The sequence below is a fragment of the Heterocephalus glaber genome, unplaced genomic scaffold (assembly GCF_053883595.1).
Source record: "Heterocephalus glaber isolate CG9 unplaced genomic scaffold, H.glaber_assembly_v1.0 deba00001610, whole genome shotgun sequence".
NCBI classification, from domain to species: Eukaryota; Metazoa; Chordata; class Mammalia; order Rodentia; family Bathyergidae; genus Heterocephalus; species Heterocephalus glaber.
Window position 1 is genome coordinate 39,833,119 of NW_028258381.1, and position 21,608 is coordinate 39,854,726.

The 21,608-nt window shown below is 44.8% G+C and overlaps 1 protein-coding gene across 7 annotated transcripts in view; it reads right to left on the bottom strand.

The window, feature by feature from the left end:
* The window catches only part of Kpna7 (karyopherin subunit alpha 7), a 127,750-nt gene that overhangs the window by 22,476 nt on the left and 83,666 nt on the right, over positions 1-21,608 (bottom strand). For 3 of the 7 annotated variants that reach the window (XM_087195909.1, XM_087195910.1, XM_087195906.1), the window contains 3 exons: positions 16,439-16,543; positions 12,427-12,495; positions 3,601-3,689 (listed from right to left, as the gene is read on the bottom strand). In XM_087195909.1, the coding sequence (XP_087052035.1) occupies positions 3,601-3,666 (66 nt within the window). In that variant the 5' untranslated portion in view covers positions 3,667-3,689; positions 12,427-12,495; positions 16,439-16,543. Of the gene's footprint in view, positions 1-3,600; positions 3,690-9,359; positions 9,455-12,426; positions 12,496-16,438; positions 16,544-21,608 lie in introns of those variants that run through there. The other 4 variants (XM_004840494.4, XM_021254791.2, XM_087195907.1 and 1 more) reach the window with 3 other exon arrangements.

Genomic DNA, 21,608 nt, shown 5'->3' on the forward strand with positions numbered 1-21,608 from the left:
TGGAGACATGCCCTAAATTTCTGGATAAATGAGGTTAAGATGAAGACTTTCAAATAGCAATTACAATCATGTGTCACTTAATGAAGGGTTTATTCTGAGAACTGGATTATTAGACAATTTTGTCATTGGGCAAATATTGCAGAGTATATTTACACAAACCAAGATAGCTATGATGTCCTTAGGTGATATAATCTTATGGGACCACCATTATATATGTGGCCTGTCATTGACTGAAAGGTTGTTATGTAGTACATGACTACATAAGGAAGTTAATATGTATTAGATGCTTCTGGTTCCTTAAACTAGCTACTTAATTCTTGCTTGAAAACAAGGCCATTTCATACTTTCAAAATTCTTATACAGATTTGATGCAATCCCAATCAAAATTCCAACAGTATATCTCACAGAAGTAGAAAAAACAATCCTACAATTCATTTGGAACCAGAAGAGACCTAGAATAGCAAAGGCAGTTCTGGGCAACAAAGGCAAAGCAGGGGGCATCACAACCTCTCACCTGAAATTATACTACAAAGCTCCTGTGATAAAAACAGCATGCTCCTGGCAAAAGAACAGACGTGAGGATCAATGGAACAGACTAGAAGATGCAGAAACAACTTCAGACACACTCAGCCACTGAACCTTTGACAAAGGGGCCCAACACCTTCATTGGAAGAAAAAGAGCCTGTTTAATAAATGGTGTTGGAAAAACTGGCTTTCCTCATGCCAAAGATTGAAACTAGACCCATATCTTTCACCATACACTAATCTAAAATCAAAATGGATCAAAGATCTAAATGTTAAAGCAGAAACACTAAATCTGCTGGAAGAGAGAATAGGTAGAACACCTGAGGGCATAGAGTAGGCAAAGACTTCATGAACAGAACCCAGACTGCACAGGAAATACTACAAAGAATCAACAACTGGGACCTCATCTTATTAAAAAGCTTTTGTACAGCAAGAGAAACCACCAACAGAGTGAAGAGACAAACCACAGAGTAGGAAAACAATTTTACCAGCTACTCAAATAAAGGACTATTATTTAGAATATATAAAGAACTCAAAAAAATAAGACCCCCCCCAAATTTAAAGACCCCATTCAAAAATGGCCATCTGAAATGAAAAGACACTTCTCAGTTCAAGAATTAGAAATGGCAAATAAATATATGAAAAAACGTTCAACATCACTGGTCATTTGTGAAATGTGACTGAAAACAACCCTGAGATTCCATCTCATTCCAGAAAGAATGGCTGCTATCAAGAAATCATCCAATAACAAATGCTAGAAGGGCTGTGGGGGGAAAGAGTAACACTGCTCCACTGCTGGTGGGAGTGCAGTCTGGTGCAACCATTGTGGAAATCAGTGTGGAGATTCCTCAAACTAGAACTGGAGGTTCCATCTGACTTGGCTATTCCCCTTCTTAGTGTCTTCCCAAAAGAATTAAAAGCAACCTACCACAGGGATATATGCACACCCATGTTTATAGCAGCACAGTTTGTAATAGCTAAATCTGGGAAACAGCCCAAATGCCCATCAACTGACAAATGGATAAAGAAGATGTGGGGTTTTTTTACACAATGAAGTCGTGCTCTGCCTTAAAGAAAGATGAGCTTCAGACATTTATAGCTAAATGGATGGACCTTGAAACCATACTCTTCAGTGAAGTAAATCGGACACACATGTCTAAATACTGCATTGTTTCTCTGGTATGAAAAACTGAAAGTAGAAATAAGGACCAAAATGTATAATAGAGATTGGGAGGGGGAACAAGGGAGGGGGAGGGAGAAAGGAAAGAAGGGACAAGAAAAAAAAGTGAAAATAGAAGGGAAAAATGGAAACAAAGCTTTTGTACACAAGGAGGGGAGGGGGCGTGACGGAAGTGGGGAAGGGAAAGGAAGAGGCGTGATGTATCACGTACAGGTCCAAATTCCCTACGCTGAGTGCTACTACGTTTGCCTAAAATGTACCAATAAATGTTGTGCTAAAAAACAAATTTCCAGGAGGAGTTTCTTTCCAGGCTAAGCACCCGAAGCTGCCATTCATTCATTTTGAGAACCTAAATGACTTCAGCATTTGGTACAGAAGAAACAAGTTGGGCATAGTGCACACAATGTAATCTCAGCAAAAGTTGAAATCCCAGAAGAAACAAGCTTCCCTCCAGCATCGGAGGCCTTCTCAACAGAAGTGATTTATCTGGCAACTTTTTCTAGGACAGGCACATTTAGGGTCATTCACTAACCTGAACAACAAACAAGGGCTTCTATGTCTTCAGATAAATTTATGTTTATAAGTGTTATTATTAAATAGTATTGTAATAATAAAAAATTTAAAAAAAAGAAATACAAGCAGCTTTTTCATTATTGCCCTGGAATGTTTTCTGATTACACAAATCATGACATTTGACAATAGAAAAAGGCCACTATGGTGTTACCAGGCAAAGCAGAGCACCTTTGAGGCCTACTGAGCCAGTTGTGCGGCAGCCCCATCACTGAGCAGGACCTTCCCATGAACAAGGGTTGTGTACCTTTGACTCTCTTTTCTTGTCTCTAGCCCTTCCTCCTCCTCCCCGCGTAGGACATTTGATTCCCCTCTTCTAACTGGTCTCTTTTCATCTGCAGTGGTTGTGGGAGCCAGACAGCCGTGCTTTCTGGAGGTTGCTGCCATTAAAAGTGTTTTGGCTTTGGACAGTGCCCAACCAGGCTGCTGTGGCCATGCACCTCCTTCACCCTCAGCTGCCTTTCAGATTCCCAAGGTGTGGATGATCTTATGAGATGTTTGCCAAGGTACACACATGTAGGACAGAGCTGGAGCCACAAACTGTGCGACCAGAGAAGCTGAATGCAAGTTGGAATTCACACGTGGTGCAGGCCCTCTCCCCCTGCTCCTGCGTTCATCCCAGCAGTGAGTCCCACCAGGACCTTCCCACGAGTCCTACTGCTGCAAGGCATGCTTGCTGGCTGGACCTGAGTGTGGCCACTGGAGCCCCTTGATGAACCTCCTGGCTGTGAACAGCCACAGTCCAGCCTCTACAGACCCTCACTGGGGCCACTCTCCAGCCCCTCAGCAGTAGATAGCGGCCCTGCTTTACAGAGGAATAACTGGAGATCTGAAGTGAAACAGTTTCGAGAGGACATGGAAATGGTTCTATTGCACACTTGGCTGGCTCTTAAGTCAATGTACTTGTCCATCTTGCCTTCAGTATTTCAATGAAAATTTCAAACACACAAAAACTTGAAAGAATTATTCAGTAATTATCCATACACCTACCTAAATTAATATTTTGCTAGATTTGCCTTATTACTCCCTCATCTCTTCACATCTCCACCGCCCTTATTTTTTTGTTTTGTTTTGTTTTGTTTTTGGGGAGGTTTTTTTGGTAGTAGATGGGAAATCAAGCCCAGGGTCTACCCACTGAGCTATATCCCCAGTCATTTTCATATTTTTTCTTTTGAGACAGGAGTTTACTCAGTCACTAAGTTGCCCAGGCTGGCTTGAACTTGCAATCTTCCTGTCTCAGATCCACCCTATTTTTGATATATTTTAGTCATGTGCTTTTTACTGTACTGGTCACTGATAAAATGAGGCAGACACTTCATACTCACAGATGCATCTTTCCCTCGGTACTTAAATTTTTTCAGCCTCTCTTCTGGGACATCCAGGGTTGGCATATTGATTAAAAGATGAAAATCACCTGCAAGTAGAATTACAGAGAGATTTTCATACCCAGTGTGTGTTAAAGTCATTAGGGCTCTAAACCCTTCTAGGGATCATAAGGGATCAGAGAGTAGACTCAGGAAGACAGCTTCTATGGCATCACCATGCCAGTTCAGTAGGTCATGAGGACTGTAGGGGGGACCGGTCCTGGGCTGCAGTAGTTAAGCAAACCTTTAAAAAGCAGGTTAGCTTGGACTGGGTCACTAATGACAGGGACAGACTGGGCAGAAACAGAAGCCTTTCTTCAGTGTCCAAGGAGCTCTGTATATAGCACATGTGCCAGATGGGCAGCAGCCAAGCAGACCCAATGGGGACAGCCTCTTTCGCCCATACTCAGCCCAGGACATTGGACCAGAACCATCTCCAGCATGACCCCTGGTAAGGCTGTGGTCAACTTCCTCCACCCAGCCTAGGCCACCCTCGTCTTCCACCCACCACACCACACCTTACAACTGTCTCCCTGCTACCACTGCATTTTCCTGATCTCTTCTCTACACAGAGGCCATAGGATTTGTTAAAGAAAACAATGTGATCGTGTAACTCCCCTGCTTAACAACATTCCCCTGGCTGCACACCGAGCTAAGAAGAAAATCCGAACTGCAGCCAATGCCCTGCATGAGCTGGCTCCAGCCGACTTCACCTCCAACAACTCTTTCTCGATCACTGTGTTCTGAACCCTTGGCTTTTGTTGTCAGATATTTCAAGCTTATCCTCAGTTGGGGAACAAGCTGGTCCTCCCAGGGTCTTTGTAGAATCGGTTCCCTTTCATTCAGTCTCAGCTCAAACATCACCGTGGAAAGCCTTTCCTATCTTCTAAGTGTGTGAGTATCTCCCAATCTGTCAGTTTTACTTTCTTATCAGCTTTCACCAGCCGAGATATATATATATATTTTTTTTTTTTACACATCCACCTTCCTCATTCCCAGTGGCAACGGCACCATGGGTGTCTAAGGTATTGTATTAGTCCATACTCCGTTGCTACAAAAAAACCTGAGGCTAGGTAAGTACTTTATAAAGTAAGGAGGTTTATTTAGCTCAGTTTTGGAGGCAAAATGTCCACACAGTACTGCACCTGCTCAGCTTGATGATTCCCCAGCTGTAGCCCATCATGGCCCATGGCCTTATGGACGGAGCCTGTGGGAGCAGGAAGAGAACGTGGCAAGGTGGGAGCCAGAGTGTGGGAGGAGTTGAGGTCACTTTTTTGTAACAATCCACTCTCTCAAGAACTCAGGGTCCCACAAGAACTACATTAATCCATGTGAAGTACGACACTTCCGATGACTTGACTATATTCCACTACATCCCCACCTCTTCCACCACCTCAACATCACCACACTGGGGACTCGGCTCTCGACACATGAACCTCTGGGGACATCCTCAAACCATATCCAAACCATTCCAGGCATGATTCCTCAGCTCCCTCACAACACATGGCATGTAACAGAGACACAAATGTTCATGAAGAGGGCGGTGAATGGTAAGGAATTGGCCCTCAACTAGAGAAGGTTACAGTAATCAGAGTTTAACCTTTTTAAAAGAAAGCTAGGACTAGTTTTTACAGATGTGCAATGAATACCCAGCTGTGTCTGAGCACACAATATGATCTAGACCACCTCATAGAAAACAGAAAGGGGGAAGGAGGAGGCCAATAGACGCCAGTCTTGAGTGGATAATAGGTGGGAATAATTTTGGCGGGAAAGATTGATGGAGGTGTGTCAATTTGGAAGAGACAGTATATCGATAACATGCAGAGTTCCATATGTGAGTTACAAAGTCCAAGATTATTAGAAGAGAGGATTGAATCTTGATAATATGCACATTAGGTCTCACGAGAATGAAGAACCAGCAGAGGACCAGGAGGGAGAATGGGATTGAGACAGAAACAGAATGACAGCATCAGAGGTACTAGAGGTAACAGTGGCAACCAGGCTAGGGACAAGTCCTTACGCAGAAGTGCCACCAGCCAGCTACAGTAGGACAGGACCTGCAGGAGAGCATGTTGGCTGGGTCTTGGAACAGACATGGCCCAGGAGCCTATATTATCTCTCTGGGCTTCATTATGGAGACTCTGCCTGCTTTAAAACATTAATCTCTTCAGAAGCTTGGACAAGACTGGCCTAAACTTTATCTGCAACTCCGAGAGTGGGAAATGCAAATTACTAATTGGAATTGATTAATCTCTCCTCACCGCCACCTAAAAGTTGGAGAGATTGATAGTGACACATCATTCAAACAAAGCTCTCAGTCACTTTGTTAGTCACATTAGCCACCTCTCCCCCTGTGTTGATATGTACAAAGGGCCCCAGTGATAGCCAAAGTCCTTCAGTTACTATGTATTTACCAGGAGTGTTTCATAGAATTTGGCCTAAGACAACCTCAGGCTTTCAACTTATTCAAAGTTCAAGGTCTACTCTCAGCAGCACATCTGGAAGGGGAGAGAAGTCAGTTGCAAGACAATCTCAGTATTCCCAGGTCAGATCAGAAACTAATGAAGTCTAATGTTATCTATGTTTAATTTCAAATTCTTCCTATAAAGAAAAGTTGCTTTTCACGACAAAAAGCACTACTAGTGACTATGGGATCCTTTAAAACACCATCCCCAGAACTAGCTCTCTAGTTGCCATAATAACGAGGGTCAAGGGGATCACCACGTGGAATCAGACTCAGGTTTAAATGAGAATCTATCTCCTAGATCTCCAAGAGTTAAAACATACAGTGTTTTAGAAATCTGCAGTAGAGTCACGAATCTGTTTTAGGGAGTAATGGCCAGAACATATTTATTCTGTGCCAAGAATGCTGGGTTGAGGGTGAGATGGAGCAACACCAGCACTACGGATAGAAGAGTCATCTCACGCTACCCGCCAAAGTCTCCACAGCTGCTGTGCTAGACCCAGGGTTTCTGCTGAGACAGGACATCCATCTTTCCACCTCTAAACCTGGCAGCCAATAATCTGTGACAAATCTGGAACAAGGTCTGATTAGGAAGACAGGAGGTCACCACTGCGGGTGGCCCCGACATAGGGGGAGAGCTGTTGGAAAACAGGGAAAGTGAAAAAGAAAATGAGGAAATAGGGAAAGTTTTAACGCAATGGGAAAAATGGAGTCCACTTGTGAAATACTCTGCTATGTGCTGCCACCTCATTGCTATGTTTTACCTATTTACTCAGTTAATGAGAATCCCTGGATGTACACAAACAAGAGGCTGGTTGGATACAAAGACAGACTTCTGTTTCTGGGAAGACCCAAGGTAGCACCTAGATCTAGGACCATCGCCAAGGTAGGCATTCATCTCCCTGCCACTTCCTAGAAGGCTTGGCTGGATGGAGCCTTGGCAGTGGATACAGGGGTTCAGATATTTGCTACCTTCCCCCAAACCAAATATATGATAAGAAGCAGAGAGAGCTTGACTTCAGATCAGAGGGGGTCTTCTCCTTGCCTGGCACATCTGGTAGTTATTTGAAAGTCACAGACTTAGCCAGGTCACTTCCTATAGAGACATTCTTCAAAACCACTGCTAAGTCAACCCTGGCCTTCACAAGCTTCTCTAGCCACAGCTCAAAATACGATTCCTTTCCCTAGGGTTGCTATTTGTAGCACCCAGTAGAGCTGGCTGCCCTGCCATTCCTACCAGCATTAACAGAGTGCTGAGTTAGAGGTTTCAAGTTATGCACAAAATAAATCAGAACCTTGCTTCATCAGTTCTCCAGCGTTTGAGATCCAGCTACAATGCCACCTACATAGGGACTTCCTTTATCCTCTACCCCAAACTCTGGGTCAGCTCTGCTGCTGCCCCACACTGGGAGACCCATGGCAGAGGACCAACCAAAGGACCTTGGCTGTACTTGAAGTCACCCAAGATTCTCAAGTTCCTCTTGTTCTTCTAATCCTTTCCGGAAAGAGGACACAGGGGACTTCCAAGTCTTTTCAGTGGCACTGAGTTACTTTCAGTGACTTGGACATTTCAGGTCTTTTTTGTCTTTTCTGTACTGTTCTAAATCTAGCTGAGCTTTACTGTGATCATCTTTCATGAACCAAGAACCATTTTAGATTAAAATACCATCCAGGAGGTGGCATATATAAAACTGTGGTGGGTTGTTTTTATTGAGATTTTAAAGCATACACAGTTTATAAAATGTAAATATAATACTCCTTAACTTATAATGGGATCATGTCTGAATAAACCCATGAGTTGAAAATATTACAAGTAAAAATATATTTAATGCTTATCAAACATCAGAATTTAGCCTAGCCTACCTTTGATGTGCTCCAAATATTCACATTAGCCTGAGGTTGGGCAGAATCATTGAACATGAAGCTTATTTTATAATATTGAATGCCTCTTGTACTTTCTTTTATAAGCTAAAACCACACATTGGTGGTAACACACGCCTGTGATCCCAGCACTATGGGAGGCTGAGGCAGAAGGATCAAAAGCTTGAGCCCAGCCTGGGCAAACTTAGCAATCTAGTGAAACACTGTCTCAAAATAAAAAATAAAAGCTGCCTCACAAGCGCAAGGATCCGAGTTCGATCCTCAGTACCAATAAATAAATAAATAATAAAAGGCTGTGGATGTAGCTCATTGCAAAGGCCCTGGGTTCAATCCCCAGGACTGAAACAAAACAAACAAAATACCACCAACAAAAAAAGCTCCCCATGGGATTGGAGGAGTGAGGCTTATTCCCCAGGAAAGAGAGTTTGAGGGTTCCCAGTGCCCAAAAAGTGCCTCAGTCCACAATCTGGTGCTAGGTAAAGGTGGGCACATGGAGGGTGGGGCTACCCAGGGACAGGAGGGAGCAGCCGAGGGGTTCCTCCAGCATGGGAAAGATGCCCTGTGAGTTCCAGACACCAGGCTCGATGCTGGGAAACACACAGCCAGGGCCTCCTCCGGGGCTCCTCAGAGGGGAAGCAAATACTACCCAGGCAAGAAGCCAGGCCTCCTCTGGGTGGTGAGACCTCCAAGGCTGTGGGAGAGCTTCTTGGCAGGGCTGAGTCATGTAGACCGTTCCCACAGGTGAGGGTCTCGAGGAATACCACATTGCAAGGGAACACAAGCTGCTCCCCAGGGTGTGGGATCTACTGCCTGCTGCGGGACAGACTCGCTCCAGGAACCCTAGGAGCCCACAGCAGCGTTTACAGACACCCAGCAACTGCCACTTTCTCCTTACCCACCCCCAAAACAAGCCAAGGTCAAGGCTAACTTCCAGAATGAGATAAAGCACCCTGTAATCCCAGCACTCTGGGAGGCTGAGGCAGGAGATCTCAAATTTGAGCCCAGCCTGAACAACTTAGCAAGACTCTGTCAAAATAAAAAGTAAATAAAAGGGCTGGTAATGGTGCTCAGTTTGAACTGTCGAAGTTCAATACTCAGTATCAAAAAACAAAAACAAGGAGAGACAGCAGCCTATTTTGGCTCGGGCTGCCTGGCTTTGGGGAGGGCCCTGAAAGTTGCCTCTCTTGTTAAGAGCAAGGTGACAATAACCCCTGCAGAGGCCCCAGACAGCTGCCTGGCTCACCACCAAGATAAAAGCAAGGTGGCCGGTCAATCAGTATCCAGACGTAAGGCCTCAGAGAGTCACTCCAGGAGCCCCAACACATGCACACAACATGCACACAGCCTGACAAGCTCCCACCCACTCTTTACTCACCAGGCAGACGGCTGTGGCCTCTAGCCCCTGGGTTGGCCTTAAATGCGCTCCACACACAGCAGGTGTTTCGGGGCCCTTGGTCCTTCCCCCGAAACTGGTTTCAATGGAAGCCAATGGTTCTCAGGCCTAGATGCACACTGGAATCACTTGGGGAGCTTTGAACACCAGTCACCTGGGCCCAAAGACTGATGAATCGGCTGAGGTGCGAAGCCTGGGTCCCAATTCTCATGTCTGAGTGAATACCTTGGAGGCACCTGGTCCTTCAGCCCCTTCAGCTGCGCCCTGTGAGGCCCTTAGATAATCTGTGGAGGAGGCGCATCTCTCCCTAGCAAAGGGTTTGCATCCTGGACGTCTAAGGCTCCCAAGGTACAGCTTGGTTCAGAGACCTTTGCCCCAAAACTAGGTATCAGGCTTCAAGCTACCACTGAACAGTTAATAAGCACTGACTCCCAAGACAGGTAAGGAGCTTGAGTAGTGTGAGAATAGGTTTTCTTCATTGTGAAGAGAAACAGGAACAAATTTGCAGGTACATAGCTAAGAAATACTCGGAGTCCCCTCTGTGTGTCAGATCCTGACAGTGGAACACCAAACGAATGACTTGGTTCCTACCCTTCCAGACAGGAGCACAGATGGACCTTCCCACCACCAGCAGCAACCCAGGTGCCAGGGCATCTCTCTCCACTCCTAACAGCCATCCTCGCCGGGCAGACGCCCCTTAGGCTATTTCCTGCTCCCAGTGGGAGGATCTTGTAGCCATTTAAGTCAGATTGTACCCCTTTGCTGCTGCTTGGCCAGGGCTCCCAATGTCCAGACAACCCCTACCAGGCCCTTGATGCTCTCTCCACCCCGTCCTGCTCCTTCTGACCTCATCTCCCACCACCCTGTCCCTCAGTCCCATTAGCCTCATGCCTGCCTCAGGGCCTTTGCACCTCCTGTAGCCTGTACCTGGCACAGTCTTTCTCCCCCCACTTCCTCCAGGGCTCAGATCAAATGCTGTCTTGTTAGAGACTCTCCTTGCCTCAAACCATACTTCACCCAAACTCTGGCATCCTCATGTGACTGTGTTTCATTTTTCTCCCTGGCTGCACTTATTACCATTTGAAATACCAAAAATTTACTTCCTTATAGGCTTTCCACATCCTGTACTAAAATGTAAGCTCCACAAGGGGAGGGGTGTTGCCTGTCTTGTTGATGTTTTTATTCTCTTTGCAGGAAGTCACTGTTCCTTATGTAAGTGCCCACGCTGGCCCGGTGCCAGGCTCTCCTTCTGCCCCAAACTGTGTGATGGCGTCTGAGGACCAGCTGCACTCCCTCTACCATCCACGCTGTGCTCGGCTGTGTGGTGGGAAGCAGTTTGGATCTCCCCCAAGCCCAGCATCCTGCCCAGGCCCTTTGAACAAATCCAATCAGCTAACCTCAGCAGTAGCTACCTGAAGGTCTCAGGTAAAGCAGGAGGGAAGAAACTTTGAATGCAATCAGAGGAGTCAAAAGGAATCCCCTGCATTGGCTCCTCAGGTCCCCTAGCCTCTGCTCCTAGCTGACTTCCGGGGGGCCACCTGCTCACCAGTCTGAAGACACTTCTGCCCCAACAAACTCTTACATTACGTTCTCCAGAATGAATTCCCTGGATGGGTTTATTTAAACAGCATGGCTCGTCTGATGCTGTAGAAATTAACAGTTCACTTGACAGAGCAGGCAACTGAGGCTGTTGACACCAATGTGAATTGTCTAAGGTCACATGATGAAAGAAGGGCAGGTCTGTGTGGCCCTTCTTCACTGGTGCATTATGTCTGGTACAAGGATTGTGCCTAACCACCCTCCTTTTTCTTTTTTTTTGAGACAGGATCTCACTGTGTAGCTTGGGCCGGCTTCAATCTCACTTCCATCCTCCTGCCTCCGTCTCCCAAGTGCTAGGATCACAGGCGTGCAGCACCATGCCCCATCCCCCTTCCTTTGACAGTGGTAATCACACACGCAGTTCACCATTTTTAAGCACATTAAGCCCATTCCCATTGTTATGCAGCCATCACCACCATCCATCTGCAGAACTGTTCCATCTTCTCAAGCTGAAGTTTCTTCTCGTCAAACACCAACTTCCCATCTCTCCCCTGCTCCTGGTCCCCACTGTTCTACTTTCTGTCTCTACAAATCTGACTACTCTAGGGACCTCATACAAGTAGAATCCTACGACGTTTGTCCTCTGTGTCGGGTTTATTTCACTCAGTCTGATGTATTCATAGTTCATCCGTGCTATAGCCTGTGTTAGAATTTCCTACCTTTTGATTTCTTCCTTTAAAAACAACAAATCATATTTCCATGTTTCTGTAGTCTCATTAATGCTGTTATTTACAGTGACATCTCAAACTGGGGTGTGGGCCAGGACGATCCTCCCCAGCAGGGAGGAATATTATCCTTGACATTGTTCTTCATTGTCAGACCAGGGCAGCAAAAAGGCTGAATGATTTCTGCTGACTTTTAAAAACTGTTTTAAAATCTCCTACACCCCTGCTTCGCCCCTGTGGCACATATCCCTGCTCCTATCACCTCCCACTTGGTATATCATTAGTCATTAACATATAAATACCTATTTAATCATGTTATTAATATAAAAAGATGTCTTTCTAAAAAAACCCTGAAGTGTAGAGTTGATGTCATAATTCCTCAGGGGAATCAGGCAAGACTTTGGGCTTGAGGTCAGTCGTTGGGAATCCACCGGCTCCTGACACACACAGCTTGTCGACACCTGGCTCCTGGGAGAGAGTGTGGGTGTGTCCATGGGGGACATTTGACTTCTCAGGATGCTGGCCTTTGAGAAGCTAATTTAGAAGCTAATTACTGGTGGATGCCAACTGGTACAGAACCAAGAGATAGGAAGAAAAAGGATTATAAAGGAAAGGAAAAGGAGGGTTATGAGGGAAGATAGATAAAGGAAACCAGGTCTGTTTTACGGGGATCTGCCCCCATAAAATCAGAATCTAAACCCTTCAATGTGATGATAGCTATTTCCTAAGAGCCTATTTTAATTTATAAGCCAGTTCACCACACCGAATCCCAGTTTCTCACCTACCAGCTTGCTCCAAGTGTGTTCTTTTCAGGCCATGGAATGGTGTATAGCATCTACTTCTCCCTGAGGTCTCTGAAGAGCAGAAACATAGATGAGGCCCAGGGTCCAGGGTCACATGTGACTTTCTCCTGATGCCCTCTGACCCCAGGAGCTGGACTATGACCAGGCTCCATCTGAGGGCAGGTACTGAGCACCTCTCTGTGCTGGCCCCTGGAGGTACGGGGCTGACCCAAACACGGTCCCTGCTGCCAAAGAATTTAGCACTTGGGCTGGGGATTTACCTCAGTGGGAGAGCACTTGGCTAATAGTCACAAGGCCTTGAGTTCAATTCCCAATACTTCAAAAACAAACAATAATTTATTACAACTCACAGCTACCTAGGCTTGAGCAACTAGTCTCTAATAATAATCAGATAAGGTTTTGTCCACTCTCATCCCTCCAGCTATTTAACAACCTCATGAGACTGATATTACAGTGGGTCCTCTACATCCAACGATTCAACCAAACACAGGTTGAAAATATTTTTTAAGTGCATCTTCATTGAACATGCACAGATTTTTCCCTTGTTATTCCCTAAATAGTAACCACAATTCACATAGCATTAACATTGTATCGGGCCTTATAAGTCCTCTAGAGATGATTTAAAATATCTGGAGGATGTATGCAGGTTACGTGAAAGTACTACACCATTTTATGTAATGGACTTGAGCATCCATGGATTTGGATGTCCAACAGGGGTCCTTGAACTGGTTTGCCATGAAGTGGAGCTCAGGGAGGGGAAGTGAGCTTCCACAGTGAATAGCAAGCCAGGTTCTAGAACTCAGGGCTTTTATACATATACACACTGGGAAGTGAACACAGGGACTGTGCACTGAGCTACATGCTCAGCCCTTTTCTGAATTTTAAATTTTGACTCAGGGCCTCACCAAGTCACTAAACTGCCCAGGCTGGCTCAAACTTCTGATCCTTCTGCCTCCGTTTCCCAGAGTACTGGGATGACAGGCGAGTGCAGAGCCTAGGATGAGAAGCCATGGGATGGTGCTGGCCATCCTTGACCTCACTCCCACCTCTGCCCAGGCCTGTCACTGCACCTGGGATGCCCTTCCGTCCCTGCCCAGCCTGTGTAGCACTGCTCGTCCTTTGTATTACCTCCTTGCCAACTCCTCTGGGCCAGCAGCTCCCCTCTGTCCTGCCTCTGTAACCTCTCTGGGCATCACCAGCTTTCATGCTTTCTGCCACTGCCTGGCCTCCTTGTCCAGCTGTTGTGACTGGTCCACATCTGTAGCATTGGTGCCTATACACACTGGTTCTAGGCTCCATCAGCATTTTTAAAAACCAAATTGAGACTCAGATGGACCACTGTAAGTTCCTTAAAAGATACACAAAAGCTGGGCATGGTGGCGCACGTCTGTAACGCCAGCACTCTGGGAGGCTGAGGCAGGAGGACTGAAAATTCAAGTTCCACCTGGGCAACTTAGCAAGGCCCTATCTCAAAATTAAAAAATAAATAAATAAAATTAAAAAGGTTGGGAGTGTAGCTCAGTGGTAGAAGATATCTGAGTTAGATCCAAAGTACCACAAAAAAAAAATCAAAAGAGATCCAAAGCACGGGGGGGGGGGGGGTATCGATCGATCACTGGGCCAAGGGCCAAGGTCAACAGTTTTTCCAGGACTTGTAGATTTTAGCAGGTAGGATGTTCTGGGGACAGGTGGTCTTGGTAGATGTCCCTAGTGTCAGAAAACTGGATAAGAGATCATGTTTGAGGAATGGGCAGTTGTCCAGCTTGGGCAACACACAAATACATTTAAGGGAGAGGAAGAGAAGACAGACCTGAGAGATCCTCCTTTCCCTAGTCCTCTGCAGGCAGGGGGAGCCCGAGGGACTGAGGCAGCACAGGGATGAGCCTGTTGGAGACATGCTCCTGGTGGGCAGCATGGAGGGGGTGTTCATCCTTTCATTAATTCACCCTTCTTGCCCACAAACATGCCAGCCCGAGGACAAATGGTGGGCAGGGCACCTCCTGCCGCCCTGGATAATGGACTCTGTTTGATTTCAGGTATCAGCTGACGGCAATGGAGGAAGCCCATGGGAACCCAAGAGCTCAATGTGAAGCTTTTGCACAGTTCCAGGGAGATGTGCTGGGGAGGAGAAGGAAGATGGTCTCTTTCTACACAGCACTCTTAACGCTGCTCTAAGGGAATGGAAATTCAAGGGCACAGAAGTCTGCCTTCCTGGGGTTGGGGTGACAGTGACAGGACCTGGCTTCTTCCATGACTCAAGGCCACCCCAGTTTGTCTTGTCATATGCAGAAAACGAATGAGACTGAGAAGGTGGATGAGGCAGAATTGATTTTCTTGCCCAAACTGACTTCACAGAGCATCATGATAAAAAGAAAGGTCATTTACAATATGATGGTTCTCCTGAACAGACCATGGTTCCTTCTCTCCAGCCCTGAGGCTGCAGCCTGACATAGAGGGTCAGGGAAGGAGGAAAGGGGCATCTAGAAGAGCCTAGACCTGTAACAGAATACCCAAGACTTTGGCTCTTGGTTCAGAGGCTGGAAAGTCCAAGAGCATGGCATTCACTTCTGCTTGACTCCTAGAGTGGACCTCATGCTGCTTTAACTCAAATAAACAAACAGTAAAAACCCTGGGGTCAGTCAATCTCCAGTACTGAACTGAAAAAAGAAAACCTACTTTCTTTGAATATTTTCAAGGTTAGATTTAGATGCTTTCCAGATAATAAAATGAAAATGGCACTTTAGTCCCAAGTAAAATCAAATTGAGATAGAAGTCTGAACAGTATATACAGAGTCTGCCAAAAAAATGTATACACACTTCAGTTCCTCTTTTCCTGAAGTGTGCACACATTTTTTGGTGTTCTCTCTGTCTAGCTATCTATATGACATGAGGCATCTGTGTACCTGGATAAGTCTGTCTTCAGCAGCCTGACTGCCAGGTTTCTGGGGCCCCATAGAATTCACATCACCAGGAAACATCCGATTGGCTTGGAAACAGAGACTCTTTCAGCTGGGCTGACCTTGGAGAAGCCCTTAGTCGGGCCCTAGGTTCCTCTCAGCCCCACGTCAGGAGCCTTCTGTGTGCAGGAGCCTATCCTAGGGCCCATGTTCCATTTCACAGCCAGCAAGGAAGGTTTCAGCGGCCACTGCTCGGGCTCTCCTCTCCCTGAGATGGCCCTACAGAATTCCAAGGGCCTCTGGGGCAAGAGGCTACTTCCAGGCCCAGGCTCTGGGTCCATGTTTGGTCTTCAAGGAGCACACAGTGCACCTGGCAGGCTTCATCTGTATCCCCCCCAGGAAGGCACTGATCCCCTTCCTCCTTCCTCCACAGTGGCAAACAGCAGCTGAGAATGCGCCTTCTGGAGCCTGCAGCCAAGACCCTCCCACCACCACCGGGGGTGGAAAATCAAGGGGTGCCTCTTGGCGTCAACTGGTATTTGTTTCCACTTTTTCATTACAAATAATTTCATATAATAAAAACAGTCCTCATTGAAAAAAAAACAAAACTTCAAGCAACACTGATAAGTTCAAAGAAGTTTTCTGAAAGTCCACCACACAGAGCTAATCAGTGGCTCACCTGGCTCAACATCCTTTCAGGTAAGCTCTCCTGGTCAGGTTCTCAGTGGCCTCAGAAGCTCCATTTTGCAAAAATGGATTTGAGTTGCCCTAGAACCTTGTTTGTAAACCTCAACAATAATGTTGCGGGCCTTTGTTGCATGTCAATCAATATCAATCTACATCCTCAGTTCAAAAACTGCTCCATTGTACAAAGATACCACCTTTTATTCAACTAATCCCTTCTGGATGGACAGTTAGGTTGCTTTCAACTTTTCATTCTCATTGTTTGTTTGATGCCCTACAGTAGCTTCCTGAATGCTTTGCCCTCTGCTCACTTCCCTGGAAAGCCAGCTCAGAGGTGCTGGCACCAGGCAGGGTTTCCTGAATAGGTTGGGGCCTCTGAGCAGGCAGCAACCCAGGGGTTTGAAAGACTTTACCTCCTGGCTCTGTGGTTGAGCTGCAACTTCAATCCAGTTAATCAACATCTAGGAACAACGTTTCCCCATCATACTAGAAAAATGGACGGTGTTCCAGGAGACAGACTAGAGGAAAGAGAGAGTTTTATAATAACAAAATATAATAAAAATGATAAGTATCATTTATTGAGTACCAACTATATTTGAGATACATTATCTCTAGAACTCTCCCCAAAAGGCCATGTCCCCATGACGTGGCTGAGTAGTTGAAAACGTGGAGGCCAAATGACTTCTCCACAGCTGTGAAACTCATCAGGGATTTTCCAGTGATCACCTGTCGGGATGACCAAAAGTGAGGACCACCGGGAACTTGTGAAAATGCAGATTCCTGAGACCTCACACCTACAGATTCTGAGTTTGCACAATCTGCATCCCACTAAGTTCCTGAGGAGACTCTGGTATACACCTCTGCTACAGAGCCCTGTTCTCTCTAACAGTTGGGATTTTCAGGCCTATTCTAAGAGGCAGGGGTCATTGGTATGTCTGCAGCCTGGTGTCAGGACCCACTGGAACTGTCTCCCCAGATGGGGGGGAAGCACTGAGGATAGAACCCCAGGTCCAAGGCCTGGGCTCCATGTGGCCCAATCTGGAAGGGTCTTCCTGATCAGGATGCCAGCCCGACTGTGCCCAGGACAGCAGGAGGCAGATCACACCATAGCTCTGCTCAAATGCCCACCAAGAGCACGCACTAACTCGAGCATCTTCCCACCCTCCACCTTGCCTGTAGTCCTCTCAGCCCCAGCTACCCTACTTCCCTGCTGTTCCTTCAGTGCCCATGGCCCACCCAGCCCCAGGGCCTTTGTACACGCTGTTGGCTTTGCTCCAGGTCTCTTCATGCCTCCCTACCTGCTTCCACCCAGTCTCTACCCACACGTGAGCCTCTCAGAGAGCCCTGTTTAAGCTCATAGTGCCTTCTCAGGACTCCTAACCCCTTCCCCAAAGCACTGTTCCCTGAGGCATCTACTCCTCCTGACAGCCTGTCCAGTTTGTTCACTGTCCATCTCACTGCTCTAGAATGGAAGCCCCTGAAGGCAGGATGTGTCTGGGTTTTTTTGTTTGTTTGGGTTCTCCTTCTCCTTCTCCTTCTCCTTCTCCTTCTTCCTCTCCTTCTTCACTGCTGTGCCCTCAGCGAGTACAACAGTGCACAGCCACCTCTTTAATTCATAGAAAAGGGGGCTACTCTAGGAGCCCTTGCTCCCAGACTGGGGCCTGGCACACATAGGACATCTCTGGCTCTGATTTCCCAATTTGGTCCGATTTACTTCGACACACATTTACTGAGAACTCAGTTTGATCCAAAGTCTGGGGCCACGGTCCCAGCATGGCAGAGTGGATGAGGACTCAGGATTGATCACAGCCTGCCCTGCCACATTTACGTTCAAATTTCGTCTGCCCTCCCTAGGCTGATTCAGCTCTTCGTTTCCCTTCTGGAGGCCAAGAGGGACCATGCAAACTCCTCAAAGCGGGAGAGAGCATCCAATTTTATATCTTTGCTAGTTTCTTGCAGAGAAACTGGTACAGAGTTGAACAAAGAACTGAGGAAAGGAAGGGGCATGGGGAGCCAACCTCTGCATATGCCAAGTCCAGGATTTCTGGATGTGGATTCCAAGAACAATCCCCATCTTGACCACTGCCCAGACTGAACACAGCACTCAGTCACTGTCTCCGTCACATGGATTGGCCTTTCATTCACTCAATACACATTTACGGGCTCGTGGGTACCAGGCCCTTCACTTATGTAAATTTATGTAATTCTCATAACAATCCTATTTGGTAAGTACCATTGTCATCCCCATTTTATAGACAAGAAAATTGAGGTGCAGAGTGGTCGCAGAGCTAGTAAGTAGGTAAAGCTGGGGCCTAAACCCAGGGAAATGGCTGCAGAGTCCAAGTTCTGGATCATCACATTCTACTGCCTTTCGGTAAAGAGATCAGGGGTAACATGGTAAGAAATATTTATTTGATCTCTGCCCTCAGGGGCTAGCACAGAGCTCCTGAAACCCTTGTCAATTCTTTTTTTTTTTTCCCCATTAAGTTTATTGGTACATTTTCAGTATAAAATACAGTTACATTCATCATTGGGATCTTGTACCTTTACAGAAGTATCTTGGTTCTTATTTTTTTCCCCTTCCCCTGCCCTCCCTTCAACCCCTCCACCCTTCCCTATTTGCAAAGACCTTGTTTCCATTTTTTTTCCTCTTTTCATATTTTTTCCTTTCCCTTTTTTCCCTTCCCCTACGCCTCCCAATTCCCCTGGTGGTTTAGACCTTTTCTTCCTGTTACACAATATCAGTTATACATTTTTAAAATTACAATATTAAGATCTAGGAGACATTATCACAGATTTTATAGAATTTAAAAGGATATAGAAAGCATATTACAAAAATCTTTTTTGAAATAAATTTGACAACTTCTAAGAAGTACCTTGGAAGACAAATTAATGAAACTAACTCTGGAGGAAATATAAAATTTGAATAGCACCTATTAAAGAAAGTATATGCCTAGCTTGAAAACCTACCTATATGACAACAGCAGGCTCATAAACATTTTAACTGATAAATTATACCAAACAATTAAAGCAGAAAAAAGAAGGAACACTTCTCCCCTCGTTTTAGGAACTCAACATTGTGCTAATCCTAAAACTGGATAAAGATAATAGAAGAAAAAAGTATGAACATAGATAGAAATTTGTTTAACAAAACAAACTATTGGAAGGTCATGTGAAATAGGAAGAAATGGGGCAAAGGGGAAGAAAGTGGGAGGGCTAGGGGAAAGAATAGGAGGGAATGGGATTAATATGAGAAAATGGAAAAATAGGAACAAAATTTTTGTAAATAAGGAGGTCTGGAGGGGTTGAAGGGAGGGCTGGGCAAGGGTGAAAAACAAGAATCAAGAGAGACTATGTAAAGGTGCAAATTTCCAATGATGAATGTCATTATATTGTATACCTAAAATGTACCAATTATTAGAATGAATAATTGATAATGTAAAATAGGAAGAAAAGGTCCAAAGGGGTAGGGGTAGTGGGAGGCACAGGGGAAAGGAAAGAAGGGAAAGGAAAAAATGCTGAGAAATGGAAAAAATGGAAATAAAGTCTTTGTAAATAGGGAAGGGTGGAGGGCGTGAAGGGAGGGCTAGGAATGGGGAAAAAATAAGAACCAAGATGCATTATATAAAGGTACAATTCCCAATGAGAAATGTAATTGTGTTGTATACCTACAATGTACCAAAAAAAGAATTTAATACAAAAAAAAAAACTATTGGAAGTCAGATCTGGCAGTATGTAGAAAGTGGTTTTGTTATTGGGATGGCAGTGTTGGCTCAGCATTGGAAGATCCACCCCTAAAAGTCATCATTTAAACAGAGGAAAGGAAAAAGCCATATGATCCTGTCACTAGTTGGAGAAAACGTATTGGACCAAATTCTACAGCTGTTCATGGTAAAAGCTATCAGAAGCCTAGAAGTAGAACAGGTACTTCTCAACAAATTAAAGACATGTACTCCATACTTCCAGCGCGAACGCCTTGTATGAATGGAGAAGATACAGTGCTTTCTCCTTAAGGTGGGGAACAAGGGCAGATATGCTTACTCTTTATCTGTCCATTAAACTTTGAAACCTAGTCCCCACCAAAATAGTCTGGCAATAAAATGGCACAACTAGGATAGGATTGGCATGGCAGAAGCAAAATCTTTATATGTAGATGAAATGATCATCTACAGAGAAAATACTAAGGAATCTCTAGGAGCCCCTAGAACTTGTACTTGAATTTAGCAGGATTAGAAAACACAAGGTATATATAAAAATTCAGGTCTGTGTATACTTGCTATAAATGAAGAACTGGACAGTGAAATTTAAAAGTTATGTAGGAGTACAAAGGACCCAGAAAAGCCAAAAACAAAAACAAAAACAGTGTTGGAAGACGTTTAGCATCCAATTTTAAGACTTCTTCTAAAGCTACAGTAATCAAGGCAGTGTTGGTGTAAGGAAAGACATATAGATCACTGGAATAAAACAGAGAATCTAGAAATAGAACCACACATATATGGTCCACTGAGTTTTGAAAGATTATTTAACATTAGTATTTTATAGAATATAAACTCAATTCAAGAGCCGAGGAAGAGATAGTGTTTTCAGCAAACAGCACTAGAACACCTGGTATCCGTACATAAAAACTTAACCTCAACCCTTTTTTTCCATACATGAAAATAACTTGAAGGGATCTATGAACCTAAATAAGAAAGCCTAAAAGTATAAAACTTTAAGAAGAAATTATAAGGGAAAATATTTATGAATTCAGGGTAGGCAAGAACTACCTAGGATACAAAAAACATGATGTATAAAAGAAAAAAATTGATAAATGAGGTCTCATGAAAATTTAGAACTTTAAATGACATCATTAAAATGAAAAGTAGTCCTTAAACAGACCATATTTACAATACATATAACCTATGACCATAATATATAAAGAATTCTTAGAGCTCATTAATAGGCAACCCAATTAAAATGTAGACGTAAGAAGATGATAAATAGCCAGTATAGCACAAGGAATGGTGTGCAACTCTAGAATCAGAAAAATACTAATCAGTACAATAATAAGATTGAATTATACACTCATTAGGGAGATGAAGTTAAAAGTTTTAAAAGCCTTGTCATGACTTTTTTGTTGTTGGATTCTCCCCCTTTGCGTTTAATTTGTCACGCCCAATGGATTCATTCTGCTGGGTTTCCTGGGGTTGTGATCCTCATTGTCTTTTCCTAGGGTATTGCCTAAAATTTTTTGGAGTGCCGGTTTGTTATTCATGAAGTTCCTGAGGTGCTCTTTATCATGAAAGCATCTTATTTCTCCATCAATTTTGAAAGACAGTTTTGCAGGGTACATCAATCTGGGTTGGAGGCTGCTTTCCTTTAGGGCTTGAAATACATCGCTCCAAGCTCTTCTTGACTTGAGGGTTTGCATTGAGAAGTCTGCTGTGGTTCTGATGGGCTTTCCTTTTTATGTGATTTGTTTCTTTTCTCTCACTGCTTGTAGAATTTTGTTCTTCTGTTGGATTTCTGGAATCCTAACTATTATATGCCTATGTGTAGATTCTTTTTGATTAAGGCTAGCTGGAATCCTATATGCGTCACTTA